The 16,001-nt window shown below is 38.2% G+C and overlaps 1 protein-coding gene and 1 long non-coding RNA gene across 10 annotated transcripts in view; one reads left to right on the top strand and one right to left on the bottom strand.

The window, feature by feature from the left end:
- Positions 1-1,983: 1,983 nt before the first annotated feature.
- Positions 1,984-14,031, top strand: LOC112443161 (uncharacterized). The gene is made up of 3 exons (XR_003031460.2): positions 1,984-2,103; positions 7,439-7,557; positions 13,805-14,031. It is a non-coding gene; the product is annotated as an uncharacterized lncRNA (long non-coding RNA).
- ATXN3 (ataxin 3) overlaps positions 3,269-16,001 on the bottom strand; it is a 37,718-nt gene continuing 24,985 nt past the window's right edge. For 7 of the 9 annotated variants that reach the window (XM_059879205.1, XM_024981992.2, XM_059879207.1 and 4 more), the window contains 2 exons: positions 12,708-12,805; positions 3,269-7,495 (listed from right to left, as the gene is read on the bottom strand). In XM_059879205.1, coding sequence (XP_059735188.1) covers positions 7,407-7,495; positions 12,708-12,805 — 187 coding nt within the window. In that variant the 3' untranslated portion in view covers positions 3,269-7,406. Of the gene's footprint in view, positions 7,496-12,707; positions 12,806-16,001 lie in introns of those variants that run through there. The other 2 variants (XM_059879208.1, XM_059879211.1) reach the window with 1 other exon arrangement.

The following is a 16,001-nucleotide window of genomic DNA, read 5'->3' on the forward strand; positions in this document are numbered from 1 at the left end:
AGTCCTCATTTGACAGACCGATGCTGAAGCTCCAATACTTTGGCCACCCAACATGAAGAGCTGACTCATTGGAAAAGACCCTGATGCTGGGGAAGACTGAAAGCAGAAGGGGACAGCAGAGGATGAGATGGTTAGATAGCATCACTGACTCAACAGACATGAATTTGAAGAAACCCCAGGAGATACTGAAGGAGAGGGAAGCCTGGCGTGTTGCAGTCCCAAAGAGTTGGACACAACTTAGCAACTGAACAGCAATAACAATAAGAAGGTGGACACTGGCCTGGGATGCTCTTTAGTCAAAGATGTAGTTAACGGTGTTTAAAAAAAAAAATTTTTTTTAAAGCAGCTTGGGATATTTTAGAGAAGTCTAGAAAGCAGAGCCAGACTGTTTGGTGTAATAAAATGTAAATACAATCCAAACTTACTTTGTAAGGCTGTACATAAGATTTTTGCATTCCTATTCTCGCTAGGTCAGAATGCCCCCCACCCCCACCAAAAATAAAGCCTTTGTCTCAACAACTATGAGAGAAAAACAATTCAGTATCATTTATTCACTCACTCAAGAAGACCTGTGTGCATTCCCGGCATGATTCTGGGTGCTTGGAACAGAGCCATGAATCAGACACTCTGCTCCGCTGCTGCTTCCATTCTGATTGGCCGTGAGGCAGAGGAAACATTTAAATGACTGACCATGACTTCATAAGATGTTAAGGGCTATGCTTGCTCTGTGAGATATGAAGACAAAACAGGATAATATGGTAATGTGTGACTGGGAGGGAGGGTTGGCTTTTGTACATAACAAAAATCTTTTTTTGTTTTTGTTTTTATTTTTATTGGGCTCTAGGGGATGGGATGGGGAATACCTGTGTTAAGTTATGCCCCACTAGGAAGATGTCCATTCTAACTTTCCTGGGATAGCTTTCGGAGCTTTTTCTTTTTCTTGGAGCCGCTGCTCTTGCTGGCAGCAGCCTCTTCAGGCCCACTGCTGAGTGGCTCCTCCTTGGAAGACAATTTCCGCTTTTTCTTGGGGACCCTCTTGTTTTCTGACTCATCAGGGTCAGTAACTGGTTCCTCTTTGGGAAAATATTTCTTCCTCTTGGGAAGACTTCCAGTACCAGCTGTCTCTTCAAGATCACTACTAACTAGCTCTTCCTTGTAAAAAGATTTCTTTTTCTTGGGTTTGGAAAAAGAGACAGAAGGGTCTTCCATTCCATTCTCCTGAAGAACCTCCTGGGGCTTTTGCTTTTTCTTCTTTTTGGGTCTTTCACTTGTCTCCTCACACTCCTCCGGGGCACTGCTATTTTCTGAAGAAGCCAGGGCAATCACAGCCAGCCTTTTCTTTTCCTTCTTCAAGCGTTTCTTCTCCTGTTTCTCGAGCTTCCTAGTAAACTCAGCAGCCGCCTCCTCTGCCTGAACCATTGCCTCCTTCATGACATCCACATTCTTTCGGGGAATCTCTCCAGTCTCATAGGACAGCCACTCCTCAACTTGTTCTCAAAGCTTCTCCCCAAAAACACTGGTGGGCACCTCAGAGAAGCAATCAATTCGTGAGGCAATACTGCATTTCATAACAAAAATCTTATGTACAGCTTTACAAAGATAAGTTTGGATTGTATTTACATTTTATTACACCGAACTATTTGGCTACGCTTTCTAGACTTCTGTTAACATGTTATACACTCCAGCTTTTGGGCACTACCTGCCTGTCTCTCCAGCCTTCTGTGTTCTTCAGAGACAAGCGGCCACCCCCACCTCAGTTGCTGTGCTTGCTGTTTCCTCAGGCAGGTAGAGTGGCACCACACCCTTGCACGGCTGCCTCATTTTCCTGGTGTCTGAAAGGCACCTCCACAGAGGCCTTCCTTGAACCCAGTCTGAAAAGGCCCTCCATCCCAGTCACACGCTCTCACATCATCCTGTTTTGTCTTTGTATCTCACAGAACAAGCACAGCCCTTAACATGTTATGAAGTCACAGTCAGTCATTTAAATGTTTCCTCTGCCTCATGGCCAATCAGAATGGAAGCAGCAGCGGAGCAGAGTGTCTGATTCATGGCTCTGTTCCAAGCACCGAGAATCATGCCAGGAATGCACACAGGTCTTCTTGAGTGAGTGAATGAATGATACAGAATTGCTTTTCTCTTATAGTTCATGAGACAAAGGTTTTTTTTGGCGGGGGGAGCGGGGGGAGGTTCTGATCCAGGGAGAACGGGAACAATCTCGAGAGAACAAGGTCTAATGAAGAGTGGTGGTCAATTGAAAGAGAAAGTCCTCATAGCAGAGGTGGCCAATGATCTTGTGGGACAAGGATGTCAAAAGGGCAAAGGTGAAAGAGCAAGGGGAGTGTGAGGATGCCTGGCGGTGAGAAAGAACCTGGTTTCTTCGAAGACCTAAAATAAGGCCTGCCAGCTCCACTGTGCCTTAAGGGGAACTGTCAAGAGTACAGGCTGAAAAGCTCAGCTGGGCTCAGATTACCTGTAAAATGATGAGCATTGAGCCTGGCAGGCACAAAATGGTTAAAAGGATCCCCAAACATGCAAATCTTCAGAATAAGGACAACCCCAAATTTCCCTAACCTTTGAAAAGCTTTTAGCTGACATAAAATGTGCCTTCAAATCAACAAGTAAGTTTCATAGGGCCCATAGGCGATGTTGATGAGATCAGAGCCATTTGGCTACCGAGTTACACTAAAAAGACGGTCGCCTGTCATCAAGTGGAAATTTTTGTTTCAAGATTTGTGCCCAGCCCTAATTAAAGCTAAAATGGATAGCCGTCATTATAAAACCTGAGGATCCTATAACCCTGAACCAGGTGGATTCCAATTGTTAGAGGCCGGTGTCCGGAGTTCAGTGAGGAAGAATAGCACTCTTAAAAACTGTTACTAGTATGCTTTGTTTGGCTCTCAGGGTGGGGGAAAAAAAAAATCAAGCCAACATTTAAAAATCAGATTTCAAATAAAATTATGGAATTCTTAGCCTCTCAGAAAAGATCAGAGGATCCAATAACAGTGGTCCCTCTGGTAACCGTTGGTTGGAACAGAGTTATCAGTGGGCCCTAGCCAGCTTCATTTATCACCACGTCCATAAAACAATGCTTCTCACATTCACTCTGTGTGGGAATCTCCTGGGGATCTTGTTAAAAATGCAGGTTCTGTTTCTGTAGGTGGGAGTGTGGCCTGAAACTTAGCATTTCTGAAAAGCTCTCAGTGGTGTAAATGCTCCAACCACACTTTGAAGGCAAAGCTATGAACTGAACAATAAATACAAACAGAAGTAAAAAAAAGCAAACATTATCTTTATTTAATAATCTTTGATATTTAAAATACAACTCATCGACCATCCACATTAACAACAGTATCCTCAGTGTTCAACAGTGCTTTGGAAGCCCGGCTTTTCTAAGGACCAGACAGGAAGGCCTGTGTGTGTATTAACGGCAAGACAGCTCAGAGAGAAGAGCGCACACACAAGGGCTGCAGAGCTGGGTCCTGAGCAAATGGCACTGCCACAGTGCACCTGTGTCGTGGCCAAAAGGATGCTTTTAATTCTTTACTTGAATTTCAAAGGTTACTTATACAGAACAGTAATTTTTAAAAATGCATTCCTACTAGTCCAGTGTTGTAGAAATTAGATAATCACATTCAAATGTATGTTTTCCTCTCTAAAAAATTCCTGAAAATATTCACTTTTGAACTATGCAAGAGACAAGTGAAGTGCTTCCTAAACAAATCAGGAATTTCCAAATATGTTTCACAAATGCTTTCTACTCCCTGTCTTATGAATCCATAGTCTTAAAACATTTATTGACATACTATGATAATTAAACATGCCAATTGCAATAATTTCGATGTGGTTAGTAGCATTAATTTTTTAAAATGCTAGACCATTTTGCAAAAAAAATTAAAATAGCAGACATTTTCTTGAACCAAAAAAAAAAAATCAAAATTCAAGAATTAAACAACCATGTCAATATTTTCATTCATGAAAGCAAAATGAAACAAAAATATGTTGTGTATTTAAAAAACAATACAAGTTCATTCATTTCTTTAACAAACGATGCTGGTTACAAAGGGACCAGAAATGAAGCAAAGTTTTTATTTTGAAAATATGAAAACTTACTTATACTGCTGAAATAATTAATCCAACCTGATTTTTCTTAATTAAGATCACATCTGTAATATCTCCATACTTGTCAGGGCCCAGCTGCAACAATTAACTTTGAAAGTAGTGGCCATAGGTTGCTCCAATTGCAGATAAAGTTTCTAATAGGAAGTCATCAATGTTAAAGATTGAATCCTCTTAAGAATTTAAAACATTTAAGATTTATTTTTCAATCTAGGCAATTTCAATTATCATCATTACATTTTTGCTTGTGCACTGAGAATCATCTTTTTTGCATTTGTACACCTCCAAATGGGCCAATTTTAAGACATTTAGTAAATCTTGGCACTAGTGTGATACTATTTGAAAACAGTATCAAACATGCAGACATTGAAAATGTCTTAGGCTCTTACTGGCATAAAACTTACTTTACTTGACTTAACATCAAATGAAACAATGTAGAGTATGGGTAGTTTTGCTCCTCAACTAGTTTGGAGTTTTTCTTCATTAACTATGGCATGAATAAAGCCTCAATTAAGAAAAATTAAGTTTTAAAGAAAGAAAGCACCTTAAATATTCTGTGAATCGTAAATTATTTGGCCAAGATCTTAGAGGTGAAATACAGTTTACCTGCAGAAGCCTTTTCAAACTACTTGCATTACTGAAGTATTTGTATGTTAATTATGGTAAAAATGTTTAATGATGGTTTAGGTTAGATGTTAACTACTCTGAATTTTTGAAACATAAATAACTACTTATTAAACCCATGACATCTATCAGTGTGAAAGTGTTATTTCCAAAGCTTGTTTAAACTTCACTTATAACACTAGCATTGCCATGGTACTTATTTTATCCCAGTAATACAAATTATACATTAGAAAAATGATACCAATAGTTTAAATATTAAACATTAAGGTGTTCCCAATTGGTAAAACAGAATGGAAATCTTTCTATAAATAAAAGTTCTTAGCAGGACAGTTATGGTGAATTTCATTGTTTCTGACTTGCAGGTGGTTTAAAGTAAACCGTATGACCTGTGTAAACTATAACTTTGCGTAACTTAATAATTTTCTTACTGTGGTTATGAGCATTGGCATCTTTACATACTGGCCCATCAATTAAGAAATGGAATATAAATGTTCAATAATATTTATGCCAATCCACACCAGATGGCAGTTTACTAGTGATTCTGAGTCTGCCTGCCAAATGTAACAATTTCACAACAAACTAAATAAACACATTCAAATATATCCAGTGTGTGCTCAGCCCTGCTTTAAAAAAATACCCTAACAAAAGAAGGTCAACGTCCTATATTCCTATAAGTGCTTTAGCAAGGGTGTGTAATATAAGAACTTTATAAATTTTCAAGGTTAAAACTTTTTAATGTATATTCGCTTTTTCACTTTTGTATCAGGTAGTTCATCAATTCAAATGTAAGAATGTATTTTTTTTCAATGAGAAAAGATACAGGTCAAATATCCATGGAAAATATGACTAGCATACTTGGGTTAACTACAGAAATGTCCAGTCTTAAAATATTTTGATTTGTAAATCTCAGGGAGTAGTACCAAACTCCAACATCCCTTGCACTTCTAAAAGTTTATAATTCTTCTGAACCATTTTCAATTCTCAAAAGAAACCTTTAGATTTTAAAATAAACTGTTTAATTTTATGTAAGGGGAACTTCATAAAACTTAACTTGGCACAAAATAATGACTTAAAAAAAGCCTGTCTCTATCCAAGTAAAAGCTATTTCATAATCATAAATAAAAGGTACTTTCTCATCTCTTTTCAGTTAGCAATAAATCCTACATCAAAAAATTCCCTGATAAAATGTGTGTAGCCATACACCAGGGTACGGCAATATATCATACTTTAATTTTCTAAGTTGTCAGCTGAATCTTCTTAAATTTTAGCTAATGAACAATTCAACATTCAAAAGGGCTTCAAAGGGGGATGGAGAATGAGGGAAGGGGAGAGTCTAAAAGGCCCATTTCAGAGAGACATGGTTAACTTTCATGAAAATCATCCCACTGCAATGACCCAGCAGGAAACTCTGCATCCCAATTAAAGAATGTTTATCAAAACTAAAGACTTTCTTATTTACAAATCCATTAAGTACTGTGCCTTCTGTAATTCAAAGCTATTTAAACATGATGCCAAGTGTCAAGTCACAGTACAAATTTCAATGCAGTTTTGTTGGTAAATTATTTTCATGTTCTAAATGGTTATCTCTGGCAAGATCTACCTACTAAAAGACGTACAGCAGAAGCAGACATCCACACTTCATAACTCAACTGTAAACAGCTCCAGTCACAAGAGCAAAAATAAAATTAAACTGCTACTAAAATCGAAGGCCACATTTCATCTGTCGTTCACAGTGGGCCCTGTGTGTTGTTTTACACACACTGTATGTAACAGAAGGAAGCTTGCACACTATGCTCCTCCTATTTTTCTCAATTTCAAAAGAAAAGGAAATAACAGGGTGCAGGAAGGAGGGTTACAACACGCCTTAAAGTTCTGACCTAACTGAGGAGGGAGCCACAATGCATCTGACAACGGATGTGCTCACAATGACAGAATTCTCTTTTACTCTCAAATACTTGTGTAGAGCTGATTTTAGAGTACAGGAATGCACTGGAGTCATAAAATAATGATCCCTTCTCCGAGGGCTTAAAAACCTCAAGAAACATTACCGTCTTTCAACAGAGTAGTAGAAAATAATGAAAACCAGATAACAGAGAAACTGTGATCAGAGAAAATAAAGAGGAGAAACAACCCAAGTGCACGATACAGTCAGAAGGAAAACAGCTTATCCTGGAACCGCTGCTATTATCAAAACAGAGAAGACACTGTCCTACAAGGTTAATTTGGTTAAAGAGAAATAAGAGCAACTATTAAGATGATAAAAGTGAGCCCGATTTCCTATGCAGAAAGGAGGAAAAGACCAGGTGTGTGGGGAAAGTTCTGTGGCCAGAGCTAGTTATTAGTTGGTCTGCAAAAAGATCCAAGAAAAATGCCCTAATTTTAGATATGATATTGCACACTCAAAAAAGAAAAAAGAACATTTAGAAAACTATTTTAAATTTCTTTAATTGCTGAATGCCTCTTTGGCTAGTGTTTGGAGGATCATTTTTTAGTCCTACAACTGATGTATTTCTCCACCCTCTCATTGTTTTGTTTGCAAACCACCTAAGTCTTTTTTCCTCTGTTGAAAACTGTTCTCTTTGACACATTACCAAAATGGACCCTATGCTGTAATCACACAGGACAATATTGGAAAGATTGAGTATCTAAATGATTTGTGAAAGGTATTACTTTTTTCCTTCTGTTTTACTTCTAACAGTTTCTAAAGACATGGTCACAGCTGCCTGAAGCATGTCTTCTTCACTCATAGAATCACCTGTAGGGGACAAAACACATATTTCTTAGAAAGTTCTGGAAAATTTCCCAAGTCATCAAAAGGTAAGCGCTCAGAAACTGTTTACTTGACTACTATAGTTTCCTTTGTTGATTCTGAAAGTCTACAGACAGTAAAATTCACTCTGACAGTTCCTCAAGTTTTGACAAATACCAAGTGGTGTAACCATCACCACCATCCAGACACAGACAGAACCATCCCATGCACCCAGAATACTCCCTCGTGCTGTCTTCGTAGCCAGTTCCCAAGCCTTAGGTCTAGGTAACCACTGACATGGTTTCTGCCCTACAGTTCTGCCTTTTCCTGCATGTCAACACAAATGCAATCATGCATTGTGTATGCAACCTTTGAATATGGCATCTTCAACAAAAGCATTATGCTAAGGGAAAGAAAGAATAACTTTGTGTCTGTCAATGATACATACATTACTGAAAAGTTTGTTTTGAGAAATAATTATTGATGCACAGGAAGGTGCAAAGATAGTTCAAAGAGGTCCTGTGTACACTGGCTAAATTTCACCTAATAATTAAATCTTACGTAACTACAGCTCAAACCTAAATCTGAATACTGACATTGGTATTTACAATGTCGTGCGTAGTTCTATGGTATTTTGTCGTTATGTGAAGATCTGTGTAACCACCACCACCACCACAATCCAGACTGAGAACTGTTACGGTACCACCAAAATCCCCCTTTTTATCCACACTCACTTCTCTTCCCTGCCCCCCGACATTCCTTAACTGCAGGCAACCGCTAACTGGCTTTCCATCTCTATCAATTTGTCATTTTTAGAATGCTACACACTTAGAATCCTACATATGAGATCTTTTGAGATCTATTTTTTTGTACTCAGCATAATGCCCTTGAGATACATCTAAGCTGCTGCGTGTATCTACAACTGGTTTCTTTTTTTTAAAAAGTTAAAAAAAAAATTTTTTTTTTAATTCTTTTCGCCACACCACATGCCATGCAGGATCTCAGTTCCCTGACCAATGATCTAACCTGTGCCCCTAGGAGTGGAAGCACAGAAGTCTTAACCACTGAACCAGCAGTACACTTCCTGGTTTCTTTTTAATACTGAGACGTATCCGTGGGATGGATGTACTGCAGTTGGTTTAACCATTCACCTACTGTAGCACACTTGTTTTTTCCAGTTTTTATCATGACAAAGATGCTATGAGCATTCAAGTACAGGTTTTTGCATGGATAGAAGTTTTAATTTCTCTAGGATTAAATGGGAATATAACTGTATATATTCACTGTATATTCAGGTTTTATAGAAATTACCAAATTATTTTTCAGAGTGGCTGCACCAGTTCAAATGAAAGTTAAAAATCTTACCTCCCTTTACTTTCCTCTAATTATAATTGCCTTAAGTATTTCCTATATTTTACAGTAAAAACCAAATCAGTTATAATTCTTCCTGCAATCGTAAAATATATTTTAAAAAACTGAACAGGAGAGGCAAGTCTATTGTGTTTACATGTATTTTTATTCCTCCTAGTGTTCTTTTTAAGATTTATTTGGCTATGCTGTGTTTTAGTTGCAGCATGCAGGATCTTTTTTTTTTTGGTGGCACAGGGGGTATCTTTTACTTGCAGCATGGAAACTCTTAGTTGTGGCAGGTGGGATCCAGTTCCCCATTGTTGTTCACTCACTCAGTTGTGTCCGACTCTGCCATGCCATGGATTGCACCACACCAGGCTTCCCTGTCCTTCGCCATCTCCTGGAGTCCAGTCAAACCCATGCCCAATGAGTCAGTGAGGCCATCCAACCATCTCATTCTCTGTCATCCTCTATTCTTTCTGCCTTCAATCTTTCTCAGCACCAGGGTCTTCTCCAGTGAGTCAGCTCTTCGCATCAAGTGGCCAAAGTATTGGGGCTTCAGCTTCAGCATCTGTCCTTCCAATGAATATTCAGGGTTGATTTCCTTTAGGCTTGACTGGTTTGATCTCCTTGTTGTACAAGGGACTCTCAAGAGTCTTCTCTAACACCACAGTTCAAAGGCATCAATTTTTTGGTGCTCAGCCTTTTTTATTGTCCAGTTCTCACATCTATGCATGACTACTGGAAAAATCATAGCTTTGATTATACAGACCTTTGTAAGCAAAGTAATATCTCTACTTTTTAATACACTGTCTAGGTTTTTTTACATTATTTTAGTTGGAGGATAATTACAATATTGTGGTGGTTTTTGCCACACATCGACATGAATCAGGGATGGTGCACATGTGTCCCCTCGTCCTGAACCCCCCTCTGACCTCTCTCCCCTATCCCATCTCTCTGGGTTGTCCCAGAGCACCAGTTTTGAGTACCCTGCTTCATGCATTGAACTTGCACTGGTCATCTATTTTTACCTATGGTAATATACATACTTCAATTCTGTTCTCTCAAAATCACCCCACTCTCGCCTTCTCCCACATAGTCCAAAAGTCTGTTCTTTACATGTGTCTCTTTTACTGCCTTGTATATAGGATCATCATTACTGTCTTTCTAAATTCCATATATATGCATTAATATACTGTACTGGTGTTTCTCTTTCTGACTTACTTTACTCTATATAATAGGCTCCAGTTTCATCCAACTCATTAGAACTGACTCAAATGCATTCTTTTTTTATAGCTGTGTAACATCCCATTGTGTATATGTACCTCAACTTCCTTATCCGTTCGTCTGCTGATGGACATCTAGGTTGCTTCCATGTTCTAGCTATTGTAAAGTGCTGCAGTGAACACTGAGGTATATGTGTCTCTTTCAATTCTGGTTTCCTCATTGTGTATGCCTAACAGTGGAACTGCTGGGTCATATGGCAGTTCTACTTCCAGTTTTTTAAGGAATATCCATATTGTTCTCCTGGAGAAGGCAATGGCAACCCAGTCCAGCACTCTTGCCTGGAAAATCCCATGGACAGAGGAGCCTGGTAGGCTGCAGTTCATGGGGTTGTGAAGAGTCGGACACGACTGAGTGACTTCAAGTTCACTTTTCAGTTTAATGCATTGGAGAAGGAAATGGCAACCCACTCCAGTGTTCTTGCCTGGAGAATCCCAGGGACGGCAGAGCCTGGTGGGCTGCAGTCTATGGGGTCGCACAGAGTCGGACACGACTAAAGTGACTTAGCATACTGTTCTCCATAGTAGGTGTACCAGTTTGCATTCCCACCAAGAGTGTAAGAGGGTTCCCTCTTCTCTACAACCTCCTCAGCATTTATTGTCTGTAGACTTTTTAATGGCAGCCATTCTGACTGGCATGAGATGGTACATTGTGGTTTTGATTTGCATTTCTCTGATAATGAGTGATGTTGAGCATCTTTTCATGTGTTTTTTAGCCCTCTGTATGTCTTCTTTGGAGAAATGTCTCTTTAGTTCTTTGGCCCACTTTTTGATTGGGTTGTTCATTTTTCTGGTATTGAGCTGCATGAGCTGCTTGTACATTTTTAAGATTAATTCTTTGTCAGTTGTTTTGTTTGCTATTATTTTCTCCCATTCTGAAGGCTTCCTTTTCACCTTGCTTATAGTTTCCTTAGTTGTGCAAAAACTTTCAGTTTAATTAGGTCCCATTTGTTTATTTTTGTTTTTATTTCCATTCCTCTGGAAGGTGGGTCATACAGGATCTTGCTGTGATTTATGTCAGAGAGTGTCCTGCCTATGTTTTCCTCTAAGAGTTTTATAGTTTCCAGTCTTACATTTAGATCTTTAATTCATTTTGAGTTTATTTTTGTGTATGGTGTTAGAAAGTGTTCTAGTTTCATTCTTTCACAGGTGGCTGACCAGTTTTCCCAGCACCACTTGCTAAACAGATTGTCTTTTCTCCATTGTATATTTTTGCCTCCTTACAAGTTTCTCAGGAGACAGGTAATATGATCTGGTATCCCCATCTTTTTAATACTTTTCCACAATTTGCTGTGATCCCCACAGTCAAAGACTTTAACACAGTCAATCAAGCAGATGTTTTTCTGGAATTTCCTTGCTTTCTCTATGATCAATGACTCCACAGAGTAGGCTTTTCTTGGGGCAAAAAGAAAATCGAGGCTACTAACCACACTGTCTTTCTCTGGTCCTGAGCTTCCCAGCCAGTTTGTCTTCTCTCTGCCTTTCAGATTCAGCTTATATTTGCTTTATACAAAAGCCCAGGGTTGTTAGCTGCACTTAGCAGAATGTGTAAGAAAAAGTACCAGTTCATTCCTTTTTATTGCTAATAGTAGTCCTTTGTTTGGATGTAACAGTTTATGTGTCTATTCACCATCTGAAGAACAACCTTTAAGCAGCTTCCTATTTGGGGCTATTATGAACAAATCATCTAGAGCATTCACAGTAAGTTTTTGTGTGAATCTAATTTTCTTTTCTCTTGGTTAGAAACTAGGAGTCGCACTACTGGATTCCATGGTTAAGTGTACATTTAAGTTTGTAAGAAAATACTAAACTGTTTTCCAGAGTTGTTGCACCATTTTACACTCCTACTAACAATGTATGAGAGTCTCAGTTGCTCTGATTCTTGCCTGCATTTGGTATTGTCAATTTAATTATTTTCTTAAGTCTTTCTTGCAAGTGTGTAATGGCATGTCATTGTGGGTTTAGTTTGCATTTCCCTAATGTCTAGTGATGTTCAGTGTATTTCCATGCCCAATTTTCATCCATATACCTGGTAAAGTGTTCAAATCCTTTGCGCATCTTTTTGAGTTGTTTTCTTAGTTTTGAGAGCTCTTTTTATGTCCTACTTACAAGTTCTTCGTTGGATACAGTTTATTTTTCACTCAGTTTCTACTACCAATAACTGGCCAACATTGAAGACCTATTTATTAAACCAAGGTCTAATAAGTAATTCTAGACTTCTACGTTGTAATGCAAACTACACTCAAGTGTTTTTAGTTTTCCAAGGAGTAAAATGAACTTATTTTCCACCTACTATTATTCATTATCTTTGAGAAACTTTGGGAAAATGTACCAATTACTGTGACATTGCAAGTACTATCTATAATTTTAAAGCAAAACATTCATTGACTGTTTTAAGGACACAAGTACATTAAGGAGTCAGCCAGCTCCTTAATCCAAGAAAGTTTAGTAGATCACAAATTCATTCAAGAATTTCAGTATAATGAAAGAGGAGAAAAAAGCCTACAAAGCCAAAAATCCCATGGAGCCTGTGTGTCAAAGAGAGCGTGCAGGTGACAAACGGGATGTATGGTCGGGAGGCCTACCTAGATCGCGGTCAGGTGCTTCGCAGCTTGTGCTGGACTTTTCACACAGATGTGTAAGCTGTCCTGGCGGAGCTGGTTGTTGCTGCTGCTGCTGCTGCCTGAAACATTCAAGAGTGAATGTACATTTAAAAAACAAAACCTAAGAATAAATATGCCATGAGAAAAACCATTCCCATGGAAAATAAATGGTTCCACAGAACAAAAGTGTCACTGGCTTGAACACCCCCAAAGAAGGCAAGAGCAATCATTCTGATGAAAACAAACTTATGATTACCAAAGGGTAAAGGTGGGGGGATAAATGAGGAGTTTGGGATTAATAGATATATACTACTATATATAAAATATATAACAAGCTCCTACTGTATAGCATAGTGAACTATATTCAATACCTTATAATAATCTATAATGGAAAAGAATCTGAAAAAGAATATATACATACATATATCTCAACAATTTTGATGTACACCTGAAGTTAACACATTATAAATCAACTACACTTCAATTTTAAAAAAAAAAGAGCAATCAGTCTGACATAAATTACTGAAAAGCATCACAGTGCTGATCCTAGGAAACCTAGATAGAAAATTCACATTTATCAGACAAATTAACAGATAGGTATTTTCACCATAAAAATAACACATTGTACCAATGGAGTCACTATTTTTATGCAAATAAAATAGTGACTCTGTGTTGGTTTACAGGTCCTTAATATTGTTAGAAGTCACTGAAAATAAGCACCTTTGAAAAGATAAAGCATCTCAAATTATGGGCAGATTAAAATGATCCTTCCATGGCTGGCTCCTTCCTATCATTCATATCTAGGCTTCAGTGTCTCCTCAGAGGCTTCCCTGGTGGCTCTGATGCTGAAGAATCTGCCTGGTAATGCAGGAGACCCAGATTTCATCCCCAGGTCAGGAAGATCCCTTGAAGGAGGAAATGGCAACCCACTCCAGTATTCTTGCCTGGTGAAGCCCATGGACACAGGGTATTTCCTGACTGTTTGAGCTAAAGCAGCCACCTTCCATTCTCACACTCTCATCTAATTTTCAGTATAAACTATCATCATCTGATATTCTTTTGCCTCTCTCCCCCTGCAGAATCACAAACTAACGAGAGCACAAAGCTTATCCTGCTTGTTTCTCCAGTACCTCACCTGTGCCTGCCACCAAATACTTTATGAATGACAGAAATGAAAACAACCATTTAAACTGCATCATCAAGTTTCACTAATACCTGCTGCATTAAAGTCAATTCTCCCTGTATTTTTTTTTCAAAAGGAAAATCCATGTCATAACAATTCACACATTAAAACATTTAAACATGATGGTTATGATGTAAATAGGTAGGACGGTGTCTTCATACTCAGAAAATATACACTTAAGTTTTGAGAAATATAATGGGAAATTGTGTTTGTCAGTTATTCTAAAGTGGTTCAGGATGGAGGGTATAAGGAACTCTGAACTATTTCTGCTTTTACGTCAGTTTAAAATTACTTCATATACACACACATATATATATATGCTAAAAGTTTTTAAGAAACAAAACTTATAAACAGCCGACAATTTAAGTAAGAAGCTATAGTTTCAAAAAAATGCATAAAAGGATTTTTAAAGGAAGCCGAATTTTTTTATGAATACAAAATTCTTTAATGGGATAATGAATGATACTTTCTGGCTTTTTATCAACCTCACCCTCTGTATTTCTCTTTTTACTGTTTATTTTTTTATTGAAGGTTAATTGCTTTACAGAATTTTGTTTTCTGTCAAACCTCAACATGAATCAGCCATAGGTATACATATATCCCTTCCCTTTTTTATTTATATTATTATTATTTTTTTACTTTACAATATTGTAATGGTTTTGCCATACATCAACATGCATCCGCCATGGGTGTACACGTGTTCCCCATCCTGAACCCCCTTCTACCTCCCTCCCCATACCATCCCTCTGGGTCATCCCAGTGCACCATCCCCAAGCTTCCTGTATCCTGCATCGAACCTGGACTGGAGACTCATTTCTTACATGATATTATACATGTTTTAATGCCATTCTCCCAAATCATCCCCCCCTCACCAAATAGAGTCCAAAAGACTGTTCTATACATCAGTGTCTCTTTTGCTATCTTGCATACAGGGTTGTTGTTACCATCTTTCTAAATTCCATATATATACGTTAGTAGACTGTATTGGTGTTTTTCTTTCTGGCTTACTTCACTCTGTATAATAGGCTCCAGTTTCATCCACCTCATTAGAACTGATTCAAATGTATTCTTTTTAATGGCTGAGTAGTACTCCATTGTGTATATGTACCACTGCTTTCTTATCCATCCGCTGATGGACATCTAGGTTGCTTCCATGTCCTGGCTATTATAAACAGTGCTGCGATGAACACTGGGGTACACGTGTCTCTTTCCCTTCTGGTTTCCCCAGTGTGTATGCCCAGCAGTGGGATTGCTGGGTCGTATGGCAGTTCTATTTCCAGTTTTTTAAGGAATCTCCACACTGTTCTCCATAGTGGCTGTACTAGTTTGCATTCCCACCAACAGTGTAAGAGGGTTCCATATTTTCCACACCCTCTCCAGCATTTATTGCTTGTAGACTTTTGGATCGCAGCCATTCTGACTGGTGTGAAATGGTACCTCATTGTGGTTTTAATTTGCATATCTGATAATGAGTGATGTTGAGCATCTTTTCATGTGTTTGTTAGCCATCTGTATGTCTTCTTTGGAGAAATATCTGTTTAGGTCTCTTTCCCACTTTTTGATTGGGTTGTTTTTCTGGTATTGAGTTGTATGAGCTGCTTGTATATTTTGGAAATTAATCCTTTGTCAGTTGTTTGATTTGCTATTATTTTCTCTCATTCTGAAGGTTGTCTTTTCACCTTGCTTACAGTTTCCTTTGCTGTGCAAAAGCTTTTAAGTTTAATCAGGTCCCACTTCTTCACTTTTGTTTTTATTTCCATTATTCTAGGAGGTGGGTCATAGAGGATCTTGCTTTGATTTATGTCATCCAGTGTTCTGCCTATGTTTTACTGTAAGAGTTTTATAGTTTCTGGTCTTACATTTAGGTCTTTAATCCATTTTGACTTTATGTTTGTGTATGGTGTTAGGAAGTATCATAATTTCATTCTTTTACATGTAGCTGTCCAGTTTTCCCAGCACCATTTACTGAAGAGGCTGTCTTTGGCCCATTGTATATTCTTGCCTCCTTTGTCAAAAATAAGGTACCCATAGGTGCATGGGTTTATTTCTGGGCTTTCTATCTTGTCCCATTGGTCTATATTTCTATTTTTGTG

This window comes from Bos taurus, chromosome 21 (assembly GCF_002263795.3).
Source record: "Bos taurus isolate L1 Dominette 01449 registration number 42190680 breed Hereford chromosome 21, ARS-UCD2.0, whole genome shotgun sequence".
Taxonomy (NCBI): domain Eukaryota; kingdom Metazoa; phylum Chordata; class Mammalia; order Artiodactyla; family Bovidae; genus Bos; species Bos taurus.